The sequence below is a fragment of the Pan troglodytes genome, chromosome 10, assembly GCF_028858775.2.
Source record: "Pan troglodytes isolate AG18354 chromosome 10, NHGRI_mPanTro3-v2.0_pri, whole genome shotgun sequence".
In the NCBI taxonomy this organism is placed as follows: domain Eukaryota; kingdom Metazoa; phylum Chordata; class Mammalia; order Primates; family Hominidae; genus Pan; species Pan troglodytes.
Window position 1 is genome coordinate 99,685,146 of NC_072408.2, and position 22,272 is coordinate 99,707,417.

General features: G+C 38.7%; 1 protein-coding gene and 1 pseudogene across 4 annotated transcripts in view; one reads left to right on the forward strand and one right to left on the reverse strand.

Moving 5' to 3' along the window:
• The window catches only part of EEA1 (early endosome antigen 1), a 156,819-nt gene that overhangs the window by 84,673 nt on the left and 49,874 nt on the right, over positions 1-22,272 (reverse strand). For all 4 annotated transcript variants that reach the window (XM_016923975.4, XM_522610.9, XM_016923974.4 and 1 more), the window contains exon 3: positions 7,371-7,498. In XM_016923975.4, the coding sequence (XP_016779464.2) occupies positions 7,371-7,498 (128 nt within the window). The remainder of the gene's footprint in view (positions 1-7,370; positions 7,499-22,272) is intronic.
• LOC134807450 (S-adenosylmethionine synthase-like) lies at positions 53-1,799 on the forward strand (annotated as a pseudogene).

The window sequence follows — 22,272 nt, forward strand, 5'->3', positions numbered from 1 at the left end:
GAAGGAATTAATAGTCAATGTCCTTTAATTAACAAACTGGTCTTAAGAAATCATGGCTAGTAATTGTATATTAATATTATAGTTTTTTCAATTCAAAAAAAAACTACGGAAGATTTTATCTATAATGGCATATATATAAATCCCTCAGAAAAACGATTTTATTCCTAAAGCTTACTGTTTATAAATGGAAAAAACATTTTCTCATGGAAATAATCATATAACTGACTGTTAAGTGCCCAAGCCAAGAGGCAAAATGTCTCCCATTAATTTACTAACAATAAGCATCAATGGCTTCCTATTGTAGTTAGCATAAAATCTAAACTCATTAACATGGACTACAAAATATACATAATCTAGTCATTGCCTTATCACTCTCCCCTTCATTCATTTAGCTCTATTAACATTGGCTTCCATCTTTCATACTGAGAAAAAGCCCTGGTTCACTCCGCACCACCCTTGGTTACGCCCTGATACTGCGCACTGAGTAGAATGCCGTCTGCAACTTGCGCATTTCGCAGCTGCCATCTTGCCGCTGCTCCTTCTCAACGCCACTTCCACTCACTGCCACCAACACCAACATGAACGGGAGCTCAACAGCTTCCACTAGGTGTTCATTGAGAAGGGCACGTTCCTCTTCACCTCAGAGTTGGTGGGGGAAGGCCACCCAGATAAGATCTGTGACCAGATCAGTGAGGCTGTCCTTGATGCCCACCTTCAACAAAATCCTGATGCCAAAGTAGCTTGTGAAACTGTTGCTAAAACTGGAATGATCCTTCCTGCACGTGAAATTACATCCAGAGCTGCTGTTGACTAACAGAAAATGCTTCGTGAAGCTATTAAACACATTGGATATGATGATTCTTCCAAAGGGTTTGACTACAAGACTTGTAATGTGCTGGTAGCCTTGGAGCAACAGTCACCAGATATTTCTGAAGGTGTTCATCTTGACAGAAATGAAGAAGACATTGGTGTTGGAGACCAGGGCTTGATGTTTGGATACGCCACTGATGAAACTGAGGAGTGTATGTAGGCCTTTAACCATTGTCTTAGCATACAAGCTTAAAGCCAAACTGGCAGAACTACGCCATAATGGCACTTTGCCTTGGTTATGCCCTGATTCTACAACTCAAGTTACTGTGCACTATATGCAGGATTGAGGTGCTATGCTTCCCAACAGAGTCCACACAATTGTTATATCTGTTTGGCATGATGAAGAGGTTCGTCTTGGTGAGATGAGGGAGGCCCTAAAGGAGAAAGTCATCAAAGCCTTTGTGCCTGCAAAATACCTTGATGAGGATACAATCTACCACCTATAGCCAAGTGGCAGACTTGTTATTGGTGGGCCTCGGGGTGATGCTGGTTTGCATGACTGGACAGAAAACCATTATGGACACTTACAGAGGTTGGGGTGTTCATGGAGGAGGTGCCTTTGAGGAAAGGATTATACTAAGGTCAACCGTTCAGCTGCTTATGCTGCTCATTCAGTGGCAAAATCCCTTGTTAAAGGAGGTCTGTGCAGAACGGTTCTTGTTCAGGTCTCTTATTCTATTGGAGTTTCTCATCCATTATCTATCTCTGTTTTCCATTATAGTACCTCTCAGAAGAGTGAGAGGGAGCTACTAGAGATTATAAAGAAGAATTTTGATCTCCACCCTAGGGTCATTGTCAGGGATCTGGATCTGAAGAAGCCAATTTATCAGAGGACTGCAGCCTACGGCCACTTTGGTAGGGACAGCTTCCCATGGGAAGTGCCCAAAAAGCTTAAATATTGAAAGTTTTAGTCTTTTTTCCCCATACTTGTTGGCAAAGGCAACAGAGAAGCCTTCAAGCTCTGAGGGAAAGGGCCTTCCTTCCTAAATTTTCCTGTCCTGTTTCAGCGCCTGATCAGTTGTAGTCACTCTAGTCAATGACATGAATTTTAGCTTTTGTGGGTAAGTTGGGCTTGCTATTCTGTCCGTAGGTGTTTTGTTTATCAATAATGAATTTAGTGAGCATAGGTGATCCATGTAACTGCCTAGAAACAACACTGTAGTAAATAATCTTCGGTGTTTTGTTGGGCTTGCTATTCTGTCCCTAGGTGTTTTGTTTACCATTGTAATGAATTTAGTGAGCACAGGTGATCCATGTAACTGCCTAGAAACAACATTGTAGTAAATAATGCTTTGAAATTGAACATTTGTGCCCTACCCAACGCTCCAAAGTCCTAATTGCATTGACTTTCCCACACCAGATGCTGAAAATGTCCTTGCAATGTGCACATAAAGTACTTGTAGTTCCACTTATAGCCTCTGTCTGGCAATGCCACAGCCCTGTCAGCATGAATTTGTAATATCTTGAGCTCTATTATGAATGTGAAGCCTTCCCCTTATCCTCCCTGTAACTTGATCCATTTCTAATTATGAGCTCTTTGTCAGGGTGTGTTCCCTATCTGATCAGTCTTGTATGTAACGCAAGTTCCCAGTTGGAGCTCTAGCCTGACATCAAAAAAAGGCAGTTACCATTAAACCATCTCCCTGGTGCTTACGCTCTTAATTGCCACCTCTTTAACAGCACCAAATCAAAATCTCTCCACTTTCAGCTGTATTTTGGAGGACATACACGCAAGGTTTTAATTTAGTAAACCAATCCTATGCATGGTTTCAGCACTAGCCACACCTCACCAACTCCTAGCTCTAGAAAAAAAGGCACCTGGCATCTTTGTGATGCCATACAGGGAAGTCACAGGCCAGTACCTGAGGGTCTGAAGGTTGCACACTTTAGTACCAGATAACGTTTTTTTTTCTTTATAAGAAAGCCTGAGTACTCCACACTGCACAATAATGCCTCCCAGGGTTTTAGTTTTGTTTTATTTTCAAAACCAGATCCAATGAGCTTTCTCAACAGCTGGTGTAGCTACAGAGAAGTCAGCTTCCTTCAGAAAGCAGTGTTTTTGGCGGGGAGGAGGAAATCCCTTCATACTTGAACATTTTCTAATTGCTTATTTATTGTATTCTGGGGTATGGCGTTAAGTACAGTGAAGCTATCACCTCAAATGGCAGCTTTAAAAAAATTTTTTTTCTCTCAATACCATGATTACCATGATTCCTTTAACATGTTTCCAGCATTCCTAGGTAGGCCAAGGTGTCCTACAGAAAAACCTTGGGTTTGACCTACAGGGGGTTTGGCTGGTGTTAACAGAAGGGAGGGCAGAGCTGGTGTGGCTGGCCATGGAGAAAGCTGACTTAGCTGGTGTGATACAGAGAAGCCAGCTTGTTTACATGCTTATTCCATGACTGCTTGCCCTAAGCAGAAAGTGCCTTTCAGGATCTATTTTTGGAGGTTCATTATATATGTCTGGTTCTCAATTCCAACAGTTTAATGAAGATCTAAATAAAATGCTAGGTTCTACCTTAAAAAAAAAAAAGAAGACAAAGAAGAAGAAGAGGAGGAGGAGGAAGAGGAAGAAGAAAAAGAGGAGCAGCAGCTCTGTAAAAAGGGGGGAAATACACACAACACACACAAAACACTGCTTATTTCTGATCCTTTGGGTATGACATGCTCTTTCCTGTCTCAGAAGCTTCTCACATTCTGTTCCCCTCACCTAAGGGTCAAACTGACAAAGAATGGTGAACTGACCATTCTAAGCCCTTCTGCAGGAGAGAGATTTCATGAGAAAACATCATTATAAAGAATTATCATTCTGGCCGGGCACGGTGGCTCACACCTGTAATCCCAGCACTTTGGAAGGCCGAGGCGGGCAGATCACCTGAGGTCAGGAGTTCGAGACCAGCCTGACCAACATGGAGAAACCCCATCTCTACTAAAAATAGAAAATTAGCCGGGCGTGGTGGCGCATGCCTGTATTCCCAGCTACTCAGGAGGCTGAAGCAGGAGAATCGCTTGGACCCGGGAGGTATCGGTTGCGGTGAGCCGAGATTGTGCCATTGCACTCCAGCCTGGGCAACAAGTACAAAACTCAGTCTCAAAAAAAAATTATTATTCTGGATGTCAGGAACATATCTTCCCCTGCTGGATTCAAATTCATCCTACAGATATACTCAAACAAGTACAAATGGTATCTCCAAAGGAACTTTGTGATGTCATAAGTATGCAAAACATGAGAAATAACCTGAATAGTCATCAACCAAAGAATGAGAAAATTCCATGCTATCATTAAAAAGATAAGATAGCTCTATCTACCTTGATATGAAAGAATCCATAAGATACAGAGAGAAACAAAAGATACAGAACAACGTAGAATTGCTATCTTTTATATAATTACATATATTTATATATTTATTTATATGTACATAGATATAAGCATATGAATATATAAGCATAGAATATCTCTGGAAGAATACGTAAGAAATTGATGAAAAAAAGAGGCTAGGGAAAAAGGGGTGGCAAGTGCTCAATTTTCACCTTAACTTTTTTGAACCATCTGAATTTTGTACTATGTACATCTACATATGTACATTTAAAGATCTAGCCTAAAAAAGCTCACTAATGCATCAAGCTTCAAATATTTGATTGATGTTGATGAAATTCGCATATAAGCTGATGAACAGAAGGCTTTAAAGCAAAAAGGTTTCATGACCCACCTGAGTCATGTGGACTTTTGATCTAAAAGACATATCCTGCTCATAGTCACATGTCATCCAAAGTGTTATAGTGGAGTAGAATGTAATTGTCAGAAACTGAGATGTAGGAAAATGGGAAGAAGAGATACAATAAGATAAAAACGGAAACGCATGCAGTAACTGTTCCGTAAGCAATGAGAAGCCTGCAAAAATTACTACTTAGAGCAATGCCAATCAAATTTGCATTTTAAGAATATTATTCTGGCCAGGCGCAGTGACTCAGGCCTGCAATCCTAACACTTTGGCAGGTTGAGGTGGGAGAATTCTTTGAGGACATCTTGAGGTTCTTGAACAACATAGTGAGACACTGTCCCAAAAAGAAAAAAAAAGTAAAAATTAGCCAGGCATGTTGGTCCATGCCTGTAGTCCCAGTTACTTGGGAGGCTGAGGCACGAGGATTACTTGAGACCAGGAGTTGGAGGCTACAGTAAGCTATGACTATACCAGCCTGGAAAACAGAGCAAGATCCTATCTCTAAAAAAAAAAGAAAAAAGAATATTATTCTGGCAGCAATATGGAGAATTGGAGGAGTACAAGACTAAAGATAGAGAGCCAACTATAAATATGAAAAAACATTTTTGAGTGAGATTTAAGGCCTAAAATAAACTATAACAGTAAAAATGTAAAAGAATATATGCTGTTAAGGAAACAGAATTAACTAAACTTTATGATAAATCAGATGCGGGTAGGAGGAGCAGATGTGTAAAAATGATCACACCTACTTTCCTGGCTTTACTAACTGGGTGGACAGATAATGACACCATTCTCCAGAAGAAGTAATAGTAGACAAGCAGTAGGTTTACAAGAAAACAGAAAAAACTCTGTTTTCAAAATGTCAATGATGAGGTGCCTCCAGAACATCTGAGGGAAGATACCTAATAGTCAAGTTGGGAGATAATTCTAGGTTGGAGATATGGTTTAGGAGGAAGTTATGGATGTAGATATTACCCTAGGTAGATTATATAGAGAAAGAGCAGCATACAAAACAGATCAAGAAAAAATTATCACAATGGTATGTCATCTCAGAAGAGTAGAAGGAAGGAGAACTGGCACAGCCAAATTTTGCAGTGGTTGTTGCAGATACTCTACAGAGATGACTACAATCAAGTTCTTCCTTTCCTATACTAATCCACTAAAAGACAAAGTTTATCTTCAGGCCTCATGAATCTGACTTGGCACTATGACTACTTTATCCAATAGAATGGCAGAAGTGATGCTCTGACACTTTTGAATCAAGCCTAAAGAAGATTGGCAGCTTCTGCTTCTTTCCTCTTGGAACATACTACCTTAGAACGAACTACCAGCTTGTGAGGAAGTCCAAGCAGCCACATAAAGAGGCCCACATGAAAGAGAATTGAAGCCTTTGGCATAAAGCCCCAGATGAGCTCCCAGCTGGCATCCAACACAGACTTCCAGCCATGAATGTGAGGCCATTTTGAACCTTCTGGTCTTCCTACAACCCCAGTCTCCCTCACTTAAAGCAAAAGAATCATGCAGTCAATTCAAAGAATCATGAGAATTCATAAACTGTTATAGTTTTAAACCACTATGTTCTTTGGGTAGATTGTCAGACAGTAATAGATAATCAAAACAGAGGTCAAGCAAAATAAGAACTGAAAATAATCCAGGTTACTGTTGGTCTTCAGAGCCATAGCCAGAGAATGGTAGGGCAGAAGTCAGGCTTCAATTAACTAAAACACTAAATGAAAAGTTAAGAAGAACAAGGGTAGACCGTGGATGCTTTTATGTTAAAAGTTCATATACTGGACACGGTCTAATTCATAGTTGAAACACAACTCTATTAAATTCATATTAAATATAAGAACACTTATAATATAATTTAACTACATGTTTTTAATGTATTTCCTAACAAATGACAAAAGAATAGTAGCCAAAATTATTAATTCACACATAAAAATACCCGAGAGCATTAGCAGTCATATTAAAAAGGAAGATCCATTCTTCCCAAAAGCACTGGTTTTCCCACATATTTTAATACAGTAAAATGGCCATGTTTTATAGTTCTACATTATCTATCAACCACAAAGTTTATATGGTTATCATATTTTCCTTTATGTAGTATTCTTTGTGTTACAGCAGATTAATCAACCAGTAAGTTTTTTTTTTTAGGAAAGCATAAAAATACTTTTTTACAAGTACAATGAAGTGAAACTTTTATGCCCTCAGTGGGGATAAAAGACAAGAGTTCTCTCCAATAGCAGAAGAAATGCAAAGTTATATCATTGAATGCTATTCTAAGTAGTTATATTTTAGTTTACTTTTACTTCTTAAAATGGTCAAGAAAAATTACCAGGAAACACAATGTGTACGTAGGCTTATTGCTATACTGGTGATTATAAATGGAAATTTTTAAATTTTAAATTAAAAATTAAATTTTAATTGTTGGCTAAATTTATTATTTTAACAACTTACTATAAAGTCATCTAAGCAAATCGTATCATCTTATATTACACACAATATGCTAAATATAATTTAATCTTCTTTTGCTAACTCACAATCTTCATTAAAAACATAACCTATGTACCGTATTGTAGTTGCTGGCATAGATAGTTACTGGTCAAGGATTGAATAGTTTTTAACAATAGTGGAGGAAGGATATGCTAAATGATGACAGATTTAAATTAAATAATACAAAAAGGTTACTATTTTCATAAGCTAATTAATCATGATTAAACGACGATACCACATGCATATTCCATAACATTATACTTCAAAATTATCATACCGTACCGCTTCAAAGCAAGATTAGACTCTCCTCCATGACCTGAGTCATTACCAGCATCATGAACAGCTTCATAATGTTTGAAAAGTTCATCAGCAGATCCAAGAGATTTCATACACTGGGGACATATGAAACCCTATAGAAAGGGGCAGAAAAAAGTTTCAAAATAGTATTTAATATTGTGAAATAACAATTTGCATATTATTAAATATCACCAAATGTCTGAATCATACCAATGGTGCCATTAGGTAAATTTTATCTTATGGTATTAATCCCAAATTCTAGTATCATGCAAAGATACTTCATTGTCTATTCTAGTTGAAGTTTACAAAATACAAAGAAAGCCCTTGCAACCATCTTTTAGGTCAGATAAATTAATAGCTGGAGTACCCAAGTCTAATCTGAAAAGTTAGTTCTAATATAGATTAGTTGAGAAGATTTGCCATCATATCCTTCCTTTCTCTAGATATCCTCATTAGTAAAATAATATCTGTTCCAATCTACTTCATAGGAATGCTATCAAAAAAAAAAAAGAAGATGAACCACTGAGGGGGAAAAAAAGTAATTCATAATCACCACAGAGTTCGGATATCTACAATGATAACAAGTTTTCTAGTCAGTAAATGTCCTTGCTAACCTACGGCTAACACAGTAAAGGCCTAAAATTAATGTGTAGCCCCATAAAATATAAAAAACAAACATAACTATGTAACTAATCTCAAAATTATTATATGGTTAAAACTACCAACTAGAGTACTATGTTAAAGATGCTGATAAAGATCCATGTTTTACAAATTTTAGGTTGCAATTCATTAATGAATTATGAAATCAACTTACTGGGTTGCAACTTTTATTTTTTTATTTTATTTTATTTTATTTTATTTTGAGAATGAGTCTCGCTCCGTCACCCAGGCTGGAGTGCAATGGCGCAATCTTGGCTCACTGCAAACCTCCACCTCCTGGGTTCAAGCGATTTTCCCTGCCTCAGCCTCCCGAGGAGCTGGGATTACAGGCACCCGCCACCGCGCCCGGCTAATATTTGTGTGTTTTTAGTAGAGATGGGGTTTCGCCATGTTGGCCAGGTGGTCTCGAACTCCTGACCTCAGGTGATCCACCCGCCTCGGCCTCCCAAAGCATTGGGATTACAGGCATGAGCCACCATGCCCAGCCGGGTGTGGTGGCACACACGTGTAGTCCCAGCTACTCAGGAGGCTGAGGTAGGAGAATTGCTTGAACCTGGGAGGTGGAGGTTGCAGTGAGCCAAGATCATGTCACTGTACTCCAGCCTGGGCGACACAGCAAGACTCCTTCTCAAAAAAAAAGAATATTTGTAGTCATTCATTAAATCAAAGATTTTTTTAAAATAGTAATTAGCAAAATCATGATAAAGTTATTACACATACAATTCTGCTAATTAAAGGTAGCAAGAAATAAACTTGTTTTGCTTCCATCAAGTACACCACAATTCTAAAATTCCCCTCTATTAGAGATACAAAAATAAAATGGAATGTGTGTGGCAGTGGTGCTTCGGCACTGTAAGCAACAAGTAAATATATTATAACTTTGAAGGTTCTATGGAAAGTAAGTTTTATTAGAATGTACAGCTTTTACATATAAGAATGGTCATCCTCTCTTGATTCTATAAAAAAAAAAAATACAATTCCCTTTAAAGATCACTGTTCCCCAAGGCTCTCTCATTGACCTCCTCCTCTTCTGACTCAGCATTCTCCCAGGTATATAACGATGCAATGGTTTTAGCTATCACTGACATGCTGATGACTCCCAAATCCATCTATCTAGCCAATAACTCACTCCAGAATTCTTCTGGATCTTTAACAACATATATCTCTACCTGCATCCCACAGGCATCTCAAATACAACAAATGCAAGACTCATTTTCCAAACCTCCTTTTCTCATCAACGCCCACCTTTCACCTAAACTAGAAACCTAAAAATTTGGCTAAACTACTCACTACTCTCCCTCTCACTCATTTCTAATAAAACATTAAGCATAAACATTTCTCCTTTCCATCTTCTCATCTCCATCCTCATTGCAGCTGCTCGTGTTCGGATACTCAGTATCTCTTGTCCAGACTCTGCAATAACATTAGAAACAGTGCTCCTATATCCAGTCTTCCCTCTTCCTAATTAATCTTCCACAGAGCTGCCAGAGGAATCTTTCTAAAATAGATTCTTCAATATCCTTCAGCAACCTTTATCATCAATATGGCATACAAGGTTCTGCATAACCATTCCCCTAACAACCTATGCAGTCTGATCTCCAGACACTCCCTCACCATACTTCAACAATACTAAAATACCTGCGTTTCCCTGAGCACGCCATCATACTTCAAATTTCTGTGCCTTTGCGTATACTGCTTTTTCCCTCCAGGAGCACCCTCATTAGCTTGTCAAGTTCCTATACTCACTGTAATACACAGCATATTGGATTTTTTTCATCCATATTTCCATAATGGCCACAGGTGGTACTTTAAACATACTATATTTTTCTATATTGTATATTTATTCACTGAAATATGAATGAACATGGCAGTGCAAAAATTGGCCCAAAAAAAGAAGATCTTTAATAGCTTATAGATTATAAAATCTTCCAAGAGAGAAAATGAGCTAAGCAATAAGTACTCTGAGCACGTAAAAACTAAAAATAAATAAATAAAAAACCTGCTCCTTGAATGCTGATGCCAAAAAATGTACATCCTCATTTATTATTTGTGCACATTATGTGGCAGAATCAAGGCTCACTGTTTATTGGGGATACTGATATGTAGACAAATATTACCATACAATGCTATATAATACAATTATATATAAAGAATTACAGGAACACAGGAGAAGTATCCAACTCCACCTGTGGCAGCAGTTAATACTTTACAAAAATACATATACACATACATATTATATATGTGTCTCATCTCCATCCTCATTGCAGCTGCATAGTGTATGTGTGTGTGAGAGAGAGAGAGACACAGTCACTGGAATTCAGTACGAAAGAATAAATAGGAGTTTACCTGGCAGAGAGAAAAGCATTCTAAGCAAATGGAGGAGCATAGACAAAGGTGCAGGAAACACTATGAATAGTCATGTTACATTTAGGAAACAGAAGGCTTCTAGGTGTGTTCTGATCACAGAGCCAGAATGAAGGGCAGGGGCACAACAGGTGATAAATGCAATAATCTCCTATGAAACTCCTGAAATGAGCAAACGGTAGTATTGAGGATGTGCCTCTGGACATCAGAATACAGTAATGCCATTAGGCTCCAGAGATATGGTACTCAACATTGTCTTCTGAATGAATGAATGCTCCCAGTCAGGATGTTAGTCTAGCTGCTGTTATTCTCTTTTTCTTCAAAACCATCTGTTGGCATTCTTAGATCTCCTACCCACTGTTGTACAACACTAGTAGATATGCCTTTAGTGCAACAGTACATGTACCCATATAATGTTTAGCCTGTCATTTCTCTTTTGTGTCTCAACTTCTGCTAATAACTAGAAAGCAAATGAAAAAGTGTTCCTCGGAGAAGCTACATCCCTATTACACGATTTAATCTTCACAACTGTGGCTTTTTGACTATTGGCTCCACTTTCAGGTTTGGGCTCCAGATACCTAAGTGTGCCAGAAAGCTAATGATCACACTGAGGTATGCCATACCTTCTTACAACTTCCAAAAATTACCAGATTAATACCCTGAAATAAATGATTCATTCCTAATGAGAAATTTCAGAAATCAGTAACATACATTTCATTATAGAAATATTCCACATAAGTGAATTTTCCATGTGATTCAGATTTCCTTGTTTAAATAAAACTTAAATTTCGGGACATTTCTAATAAAAATAAATCTTTCTAAAATACATATAATTCCTCACCTTCTCAAATAGATGATATTAAACCTTTGCCTAATACCTCCAAGACATAAATATTTATCACTGAAAAGATGTCTTCTACCCTATTAATTCTGGCAAGCCTCTTTAATTCTTATATCCACATTTTATAGTTTCCCTGCTCTGTATTTCAACAGTCATTACTAAAAATTCTTAGCATACTAGCTCTGGGAGTGCTAACTTGCAATAAATGGGATGGGTAGATTAAAAAAAAAGTTTATTAAAACCCATCATTCATTTAAAATAAAAGTATAATGAGTTTAGAATGAGTGCCTCAGGGATGTCCCATGAACAGATCGCATGACCTTTAGTTCATGGACTTTGAAAACCAATTTGATATAAGAGACTCCTCTATTTTTTTCTAAATGATGTCCAAGGGGATCGAGGTTGCTAGATAGATAAATTCCAGAGAAAGGCTGTTAGCTAACAATAACACACTAAAACTAGCCAGCTACATTTATTTCCCTTAGTCATTTCAAATTTGTCACCAACTTCCAAAAAACACAATTTACTTAAGATTTAAAACAATATATTCAATACTTCCAGAGTTTGGTTATCTGTAATCCTTTCTCATATCCACTGCAACTAAGAACTTACCTTAACTGGAACTTAAGGTACTCCTGTTGTACCAAGTATCCTTTTAGTTAAAAGAAAAAGCCCTGGCCGGGCGCAGTTGTTCATGCCCATAATCCCAGCACTTTGGGAGGCCAAGGCAGGCAGATGACTTGAGGCCAGGAGTTCTAGACTACCCTAGCCAACATGGTGAAACCCCATCTCTACTTAAAAAAAAAAAAAAAATACAAAAAATTAGCTGGGCATGCTGATGCACCCTTGTAGTCCCAGCTACTCGGGAGGCTGAGGCAGAACAGTTTGAACCTGGGAGGTGGAGGTTGCAGTGAGCCAAAATTGCACCACTGCACTCCAGCCTGGGTGACACAGTGAGATTCTGCCTCAAAAAAAAAAAAAAAAAAAAAAAAGGAAAGCCCTTATTTTAAGTGCGGAGTAGGTGAGATTATTACTTTTGATTTTGGCTAGTCCATCAAGAAGAAAAGTTGACCCACAAGGTCCAGAAGGATAACATGTGATAAAATGCTAAGCAGATTTTCAAGAATCTTTTATGCCTCCAGCTTTGCTTGCACTGCTTCAGCCAGTTTAACTGGTATCATCCTACATGCACCCATTTTCTCCACCACAGTTAAAATCTCTGGTTTAACTGTCCTCCTATAAAGTTTTTCCTGAGTTCCTCTTATGCTGAATTAGCCACTGCACTTTTTGCAAATAATACCTATCATAGAAACCTCCTGGGGTAGAGATTGTACCTTATTCACCTATTATCTCCCTCACCTGCCAAAATATCTGCCACATAAAAGGTACTCCATTAATGTGTCAAATAACTAAATGTTGTTAAGAATCCTTTCTTATATACATAATTACCTCATAGAAAAAAGTAATTTTTGGTCTTTCTGGTGCAAAAGGTTGCATTATTTTATAAGATTTATAAAATATTTTTTAAAAGCTATGTTTCCTTTGTTTTTGGAATACCACCGTGATTTTCAAAGAAAACACATTATCAGGATGATCTGAGAAATTCTTTTCAGCCTGAAAATGGGCAGCGCTTCCCCTAACTTGCTCCCCTCCTCAGCCTTTGTTACGTGCAGCCTCAGATACTGGGAAATACTGAGAAATATTTTTGGACTGATCCACTGTTACTTATGAGAGTATGTCATTCTGTCACCTTCCTCAAGTCTAGGGGTGTTAAAACAAAAATTGAGACAGTCTGAGATTCAAGTTCTAACGCTGTATATTTTCCTGAATAGGGACAATAACTGTTCATATGCAAAGTCTCTTTCCTTTTTTTTTGGCGGTGGTGGGGCAGGGACGGGACAGAGTCTCACTCTGTTGCCCAGGCTGGAGTGCACAGGCATGATCTCGGCTCACTACAACCCCTGCCTCCCATGTTCAAGCGATTCTTGTGCCTCAGCCTTCCCTGTAGCTAGAATTACAGGCACATGCCACCACACCCAGCTAGTTTTTGTATTTTTAGTAGAGACAGGGTTTCACCATGTTGGCCAGGCTGGTCTCAAACTCCTGACCTCAGTGGTCAGGCTGGTCTCAAACTCCTGACCTCAAGTGATCTGCCCACCTCAGCCTCCCAAAGTGCTAGGATTACAGGCGTGAGCCACAGTGCCCAGCCTCAAAGTCCTTTTTCTATGTAAGAGCAAAGTATTTTATACTAAAGCATTTTAATACATCCATTAATGAAACATTAACAAAATAATAAAAATATAACTTACCAATGTTGGAATAATATTCACTTAATATTTTGATTTCATGGCAAAATTGATACAAAATATTAACTTAAATTTCTGTATTTATTTACAAATTCACAAAAAGATAGCTGCAAACAGTAAGAGAAACCACGCAGACTTCCCAAGAGCCTCTTTTCCTTATTGAAACTTCCTTTAAGCATGCATAATTAGAGCAATCCATATTCCCTTGTAGCATAAAAAGTTAAGCAACACCGAGGCAAGGAAAAACCAGCTATTTTGAGCAACCCAAAACCAAGCTGCTAAAACAAAATATACAGGACCCACAGTAATACTGGAGTCATTAAGAAGTTCCTGTCCTCTTGTTTCATTTTCATCGTGCACTTTCTGGTAATGCTTCAATAAATCAATAGCAGTTATACATCTTTTCATACATAAGGGGCAGATGAAACCCTGTGAAATAACAACTTTTAGAAAAATATACAGAAAAATATTTTTATAAAACAAGACAATGCAAATAGAAATAACAAGAAAATAACTAGTGTATCTCTTCTGGTATACGTAAGGAAAATTTTCAAGTGGTAACTGTACAAAAGGTGAAAATCTATCCAAAGTAGGACTTCTAAAATTAGTTCCCATCCTTATGCTATAAATTTGCATTGGTTCAATTCCTTTTCATTATGGTATCCAGTTGCTTCAGTTAGAATATTATTTTGTTTATGACACTTTTAAAAAATTCTTTCTGCTTATGATACTTTGTCCTTACCTATGTAAGACCTATTATCGGCAAGTTAGCTTTTATTTTATTTATTTATTTATGAGACAATTTCACTCTGTTGCCCAAGCTGTAGTGCAATGGTGCCATCTCAGCTCACTGCCATCTCTGCCTCTGGGGTTCAAGGGGTTCTTGTGCCTCAGCCTCCCGAGTAGCTGGGACTACAGGCGCGTACCACCAGGCCCAGCTAATTTTTTTTTTTTTTTTTGAGACAGAGTCTCACTCTGTCGCCCAGGCTGGAGTGCAGTGGCACGATCTTGGCTCACTGCAACCTCCTCCTCCCAGGTTCAAGCAATTCTCCTGCCTCGGCCTCCTGAGTAGCTGAGACTACAGGCATGTGCCACCACACCTGGCCAATTTTTGTATTTTTAGTAGAAATGGGGTTTCACCATATTGGCCAGGCTGGTCTCCAACTCCTGACCTGAGAAGATCTGTCTGCCTCGGCCTCCCAAGGTACTGGGATTACAGGCGTGGGCCACCACGCCCAGCCGAGATCAAGAAATTACTGGCAAGTATAACAAATACTTTTATGTCATATAATGTGTTCAACAAAGAAGTTCTCTTTGAAAGTAATTTAATGAAAGTAATTTTTAGTCTTTACTATATTCCACTAGGTTGAGATCCCATTCTTCCCCACACCCATAATTCCCAGCAGATGATTCTTCCTTGTAATTTTCTGAGCCAAATAAAACCATCTTCAAACAGTATTTTAAATTACATATACCTAACAATATCTATATTTTAAAATATGGGCTGTTATACTGATGTATGTATGGCTTGAGGTTTTGTCAAATAAGAATAATAGGATGAGGGGCTGGGCATGGTGGCTCATGCCTGCATCCCCAGCACTTTGGGAGGCCAAGGCAGGCAGATCACTTGAGGTCAGGAGTTCGAGACCAGTCTGGCCAACATGGTGAAACCCCATCTCTCATAAAAATACAAAAATTAGCCAGGCATGGTGGTGTGCACCTGTAATCCCAGCTACTAGGGAGGCTCAGGCCAGAGAATGGCTTGAACCCGGGAGGGGGAGGTTGCAGTGAGCCAAGATCACACCACTGCACTCCAGCCTGGGTGACAGAGTCAGACTCTGTCTCAAACAAAAAAAAGAATAATAGGATGAGAGACTAGAATTGAAAGCATCAGGGAGAAAGTAAATAAAATGAAGACAGCAATAAGCATGAAATGTTATAACATCATGAGTGTCAGTGTCAAAAATAGATGTGGACTTGGGTCTTGGGTCTCAACCAATGCCTGATTATATGACCTTAAGGAAATCACTTTGCTTTGCTTAAATGTCCTTATCTATAAAATGGGGCTAATACTAGCACCTATTCTTCTAGAGTTTTTGTGTATATAAAATACTAAATACAGTGCTTGAGATATTGTAAGTGCTCAACGAATATGAATTGTCATTAGATGTACGCTTAAAGATGAAAGGGAAAGACTGAGAGACTAGATGAAAAGATAGCAATTAAAAACCTAGATTACTCAGCAAGGCCAAGGAAATGAAGTAATGAGAATATGAAGAAGAAAGTTTGTGAAAGGATAGACAATTATAGTAAAGAATGGGGAGATATGACTTTAATATTTCAGGTGAAACTATTGTGCCTGATGATACAGTAGAAGGTACTGCCATGGAATTAAGTAGCAAGAAAAGAGATACGAAAGATCATTGACATTGACAACATTAAGGAACTGGGAGGTTAAAATGTTCCTTGAGTTATCAAAGTCACTTAGAATAGCAAGGAGAGAGAGGAAGACTGAAAACAGATGCCAGATGGGAAGCAAGACAGGGTAGCAATTAAGAGCTAGGCTTGGGCTTGAATCCTGGATTCATATCACTCTTAGTAGCTATGAGACCTTCAATTGCCTCATCTGTTAAGTGGAATAACAATAACACCTACTTCATATGAATCTCATGACAATTAAATAAGATAATACATGCAATGCACTTATCATTGTACCTGGTACAAAGAAAACATTCAGTAAATGTTAGCTATCATTACTTTAATTATTCCTTTTGTTAATAACCTTTAAAGGAGATTATCCAGGGGATGAAAATGAGGAATATGAGTTCATCTTTTTTTTTTAACTGATGAAAGAGTTGTCTTCCAGATGACCACAGTCTCAAGTGCTAGAACTACAGAACAATTCTTCTTTAAAAGATGCTTCAGCCCAGCACAGTGGCTCACACCTGTAATGCCAGCACTTTGGGAGGCTAAAGCAGGCAGATCGCTTGAGCCTAGGAATTTGAGACCTGCCTTGGCAATATGGCAAATTCCCATCTCTACAAAAAATACAGAAAAAAAAAATTTAGCCAGGCATGGTGGCATGCACCTATAGTCCCAGGTACTTAGGAGGTTGAGGTGGGAGGATCACTTGAGCCCAGGAGGTCCAGGCTGCGGTAGCCATGTTCACACCATTGCACTCCAGCCCAGGCAATAGAGTGAGACCCTGTCTCAAAAAAGAAAGAGAAAAAAGAAAAAAAGAAAAAGAAAAATATGCTTCATTTGTTTTGTATTGTTTGAGACAGAGTCTCGCTCTGTCACCCAGGCTGGAGTGCAGTGGCACAATCTCGGCTCACTGCAACCTCTGCCTCCCAGGTTCAAGCGATTCTCCTGCCTCAGCCTCCCGAGTAGCTGGGATTACAGGCGCTTGCCGCCACGCCTGGCTAATTTTTGTATTTTTAGTAGAGACGGGGTTTCACCATGTTGGCCAAGCTGGTCTCGAACTCCTGACCTCAGGTGATCCGCCTGCCTCAGCCTCCCAAAGTGCTGGGATTACAGGCGTGAGCCACAGTGCCCAGCTGTTTCGTTATTGCCACCATAGCTTTAGGCTGCCTTTCACTTTACTCTTGTTTTTCACTGTTAAGTTTCCATATACAGTCATTCATTCAAAAAGTATTCACTTGCTGGTATTCTACCATGCAGTAGGGTAACTGTGGTTAACAGTGAAATATTGTATATCACAAAATAGCTAAAAGACAGCCTTTTGAATGCTCTCACCACAAAGAAATGATACATGAATAAGGTGATGGATACACTAACTACACTGATCGGATTATTATACAACATACATATGTATTGAACATCAAAATGTAACCCACAAATAGGTGTAATTAAAATGTGTCAATTTAAAAAGTAAATAAATTTTTTTAAGTAATATATGATTTTTTAAAAATCACATGGGCATGTGATTACTATGTTCTAGCTGTTGTGGTATGGTGCTAAGAATACAATGATAAATAAGACAAGGTCTTCACCCTCAAGAAGCTTACAGACTCTCTGAAAAAGTTACCCAAAAAAATGACATTTTAGGCCAGACACAGTGGCTCATGCCTATAATCCTAGCACTTTGAGAGGCTGAGGCAGGCGGATCACAAGGTCAAGAGATCAAGACTATCCTGGCCAATGGTCTATTAAAAATACAAAAATTAGCTGGGCATGGTGGCACGCACCTGTGGTCTCAGCTACTCGGGAGGCTAAGGCAGGAGAATCGCTTGAACCCAGGAGGCAGAGATTGCAGTGAGCTGAGATTGCACCACTGCACTCCAGACTGGGCGACAGAGTGATACTCTGTCTCAAAAAAGAAAAACTTACATTTTATGCCCCACTAATCAGAAAATCCTATTAAATCCACATTGAAAATGCATCCAGAATCTCAGCACCTCTACTGTTACCACTCTGCTCCAAGTCACCATCACATTGTACACAGATCATTACAACAGCCTCCTAACACTCTTTGCTCCTACCTTCACCCCACTAACACACAGCAGCTAGAGTGTATCCCATAAAAATGCAAATCAAATCTTGTCGTTTCCTTGCTTAAAATTATCCGATAGCTTTCTACGACAGTAACAGTTAAAAACTAAAGTCTGTATAATAGTCTATAAGGCCCTACAAGAGGCAGGCCTGATCGCTGACCCAATCTCCCCCTTGCTCACTATGCTAGAGCTACACTAGCCTCCTGGTTGCTTTTTCAACGTGACAGGCATATTCCCACCTTAGAGACCTGCTGTTCCACAGACCTGGAAAAATACTTGCCCCAGAAATCCATGTGACTCATTTCCTCACCTCCTTCAGTTCTTTTTGTGTTATCCCCTCCTCAGAGAAGTCTTCCCTGATAACTATTTAAAATTGCAGCCACCAAGAACACTTTATATGCCTCCTTTCCTGCTTTATTTTTTTCAATAACACCAACTGTCTAACTTGATACATTTTTTATTTATTTATTTTTGAGACAGGGTCTCACTCTATCATCCCAGCTGGAGTGCAGTGGCAGAATCATGATTAACTTGTGGCCTCGAACTCCTGGGCTCAAGCGATCCTCCCACCTTAGCCTCCCGAGTAGCTGAGAATACAGGTGCATGCCACCACTCCTGGCTAATTTTCTTTTTTATTTTTTGTAGAGATGGCATCTCCCTATGTTGTCCAGGCTGGTCTTAGGCGATCCTCCCACCTCAGCCTCCCAAAGTGCTAAGATTACAGGCGTGAGCCAACATGCCTGGCCAATACATGTTTAGTATGTTTTTATTTTTGCCTATTTCCACCCACTTGAATGTAAGCTCCACCAGGATAAATATTTTTTAGTTTATCCTAACAAATGGGTAAAAGGGAGCTCTTTAACCCATCCCACCACGTGAGGACACAGGGATAAGACCCTATCTATGAACCGGGAAATGGGCCCTCATCAGACATCAAATCTGCCAGCACCTTGATCTTAGACTTCTCATACTCTAGAACTATGAGAAATAAATTTCTGCAGTTTATAAGCTACTAAGTCTGTGGTATTTTATAATAGCAGTCTGAACTTACTAAGATAAGCAGGTGAGGTACAGCGATTAGCTTATGGAAAAGCCCAAGAAAAGAAAAAACTTGGCACACTATAAAAACAGAGAATTCGATATGCCCGGATCAGAGTATCAAGAAGACTATGAGAAGAAATGAAGCTATAGAGGTAAAAAGAAAGCTGATCACCAAAAAAAAAAAAAAGATAAATAAACAACAACAAAAAAACTTCTAGAACAAGCTAAAGAATTTAGACTTTATTCTAAGGACAATTAATTGAAAGCCATTAACCTGGGTGTTGTTTTTTTTTTGTTGTTTTTGAGACAGAGTCTTGCTTTATCACCTAGACTGGTGTGCAGTGGCACGAGCTCAGCTCACTGCAACCTCTGCCTCCCAGGCACAAGAAATTCTCGTGCCTCAGCCTCCCGAGTAGCTGGGATTACAGGCATGTGCTGTCATGTCCAGCTAAATTTTTTTTCTTTTTTCTTTTTTCTTTTTTTTTTTTTTTTTGTATTTTTAGTAGAGACAGGGTTTCTCCATGTTGGCCAGGCTGGTCTCAAACTCCTGGCCTCAACTGATCCGCCAGCCTGGGCATCCAAGTGCTGAGATTTCAGGCATGAGCCACCATTCCTGGCCTAACCTGGGTTTTAACCAGGAAAATGGCATCATAAAATCCTAGCGATATTTTAAAAGAATAGATTCAATTGGAAGAGAGAGGAGATAGGAGGTGGGTAACATCAGATAAAAGGAGGACAGTTACAATAATATGTGAGGGTTAATGATTGATGGTAGTCTGTGTTAAGGCAGTAACAGAATGGATTAAAATTATTGCTTAAGCAATTTCAATAGAAAAGGTTTTCTGAGAAGGTGATAATTGAACTAAAATTAAAATAATTTTTTTTTTTTTTTTGAGACAAAGTCTTGCTCTGTCACCCAGGCGGGAGTGCAGTGGTGCGATCTTGGCTCACTGCAACCTCCACCTTCTGGGTTCAAGTGATTCTCCTGCTTCAGCCTCCTGAGTAGCTGGGACTACAGGTGCGTGCCACCACACCCTTTAGTAGAGATGGGGTTTCACCATGTTGGTCAGGCTGGTCTCGAACTCCTGATCTCGTGATCTTGGCCTCCCAAAGTGTTTGGATTATAGGCATGAGCCACCACGCCCGGCCTAGGAAATGAGATTTGATAGGTAGGTGGAGGCCACAAACGCAGGGCCTTATAGACCATGATAAGATATAATGGAATTTATTTTGCATAATAGGAAGCCAATGAATTTTCTTTTTTCTTTTCTTGCTGGGAAGCATAGCCTCCAGCAGAAGCTGGAAGCAGGCATTTCCTAAAGCCAATGAAGATTTTAATTCAGGGAATGGCCTGATCTGATTCCAGTCCTTGTGGTTGCTCTTTGGAGAAGTGACCTAAAATGATAAGGATAATACACCCTTATGATCATCTAGGTGACCAGCAGAAACAGAAAGAAGAAGATAAGACCAGGCACAGTGGCTCACACTTGTAATCCTAACACTTCAGGAGGCCAAGGTGGGAGGATTGCTTGAAGCCAGGAGCTTGAGACCAGCTGGGGCAATATAGCAAGACCCCTCGCTACAAGAAAATTAAAAATTAAATTTCCATACAGCTTCCTTTGGAAAAAACAAAAACAAAAAACAAAAAAGGTGGGGGAACGGACTGAAGATATATCTGGGGGCTAAAATGAATAGGACTTATCATGTACTGAATATGGTGGATGAGGAAAAGGAAGAATCAAGTTTACTCTGAAATCCTGAGCTTCAATATCTGAGATTTTCTACAATTTTCAGCTTTCTGAGACAGCTAAAAGAATAGCAAGTTGAATGTTGGGGTAGGAAAGAGTGGAGGGCAAGAATTTAACTTAAACATTAAATTTAGGACAAATATTAAATTTAAAATGCATATTAAAGTCCTAAGCTTCCACCTTAAGAATCTAGAAAAAAGATGAGCAAACTAAATCCAAAGTAAGTAGATGGAGGAAATTAAATATAAAAGCAGAAACCAATAAAAGAGGAAAGCAAAACACAGAGAAAATTAACAAAGTCAAAAGTTGGCTACCTTAAAAATTAATAAATGGATAAACTAATAGGAATAATTAGGAAAGAAAGAAAAGGATAAAATATTTTATCTCTTACCAAAATCATGGGATATCACTACAGATGCTATAGACATTTATGCCAATAAATTCAACACATTAGATGAAACAACAGATTCCTTAAAAACACAATTCACCAAAACTGACTCAAAAAGAAACAGAGAATCTGAGTAATAATCAATACACTTCCCAAAAAGAAAGCTCCAAGCCCAGATGGTTTTACTAGTGAATTCTAGCAAACATTCAAGGTATAATTAGTGCCTATTTCTTTCGGAAAATATACGAAGCAGTGCTCCCTAATTTATGAGGCCAGGAAAACCCAGATACCAAAACCTGATACAAACATTTCAAAAAAGAAAATTACAGACTGATATCCCTCATGACCAAATGAAAAGGTCCCCCAAAAATACATAAACAAATGAAATCCAGCAGTATACATGCTGAGCACCCATTATCTGAAATGCTTGAGACACTTTTGGATTCTGGATTTTTTTTTTTTTTTTTTTTTTTTTGTATTTTGGAATATTTACATGATACTTACCAGTTGGACATCCTAATCCAAAAAATCCAAAATCTGAAATGAACATCATTTCGGCACTCAAGTTTGGAATTTTGGAGCATTTCGGATTTTGAATTTTCAGATTAGGGATGCTCCACCTGTATTAAAATAGTAATAACAACACAGCAAGACCAAGTGGAGCTTATCCTAGAAACAAGAGTAGATCAACATTCAAAAATCAATGTAAATCTTCACAATAACGGAAAGAGAAAATCATATTATCATCTCAATAGATGTGGGAAAAGCATTTGGCAATATTCAAAATTCATTCAAAGGGAAGGGGGAGGGGAAAAGAAGGGAGAGAGGGAGGGAGGGAAGGGGAAAAGCTCTCAGAAAACTAGAAAGCATCCTTAAGCTGATCAGAAAAAAACCCATGGCTACCATCATTCTCAGTGGTAAAAACCTTAAATGCTATTCCCCTAAGTTCACAAAGTAAAATACTTACTCTCCCCAATTCTATTTAATATTTGACCCAAATTAAGGCCCAATATTGTGTGCTGCCT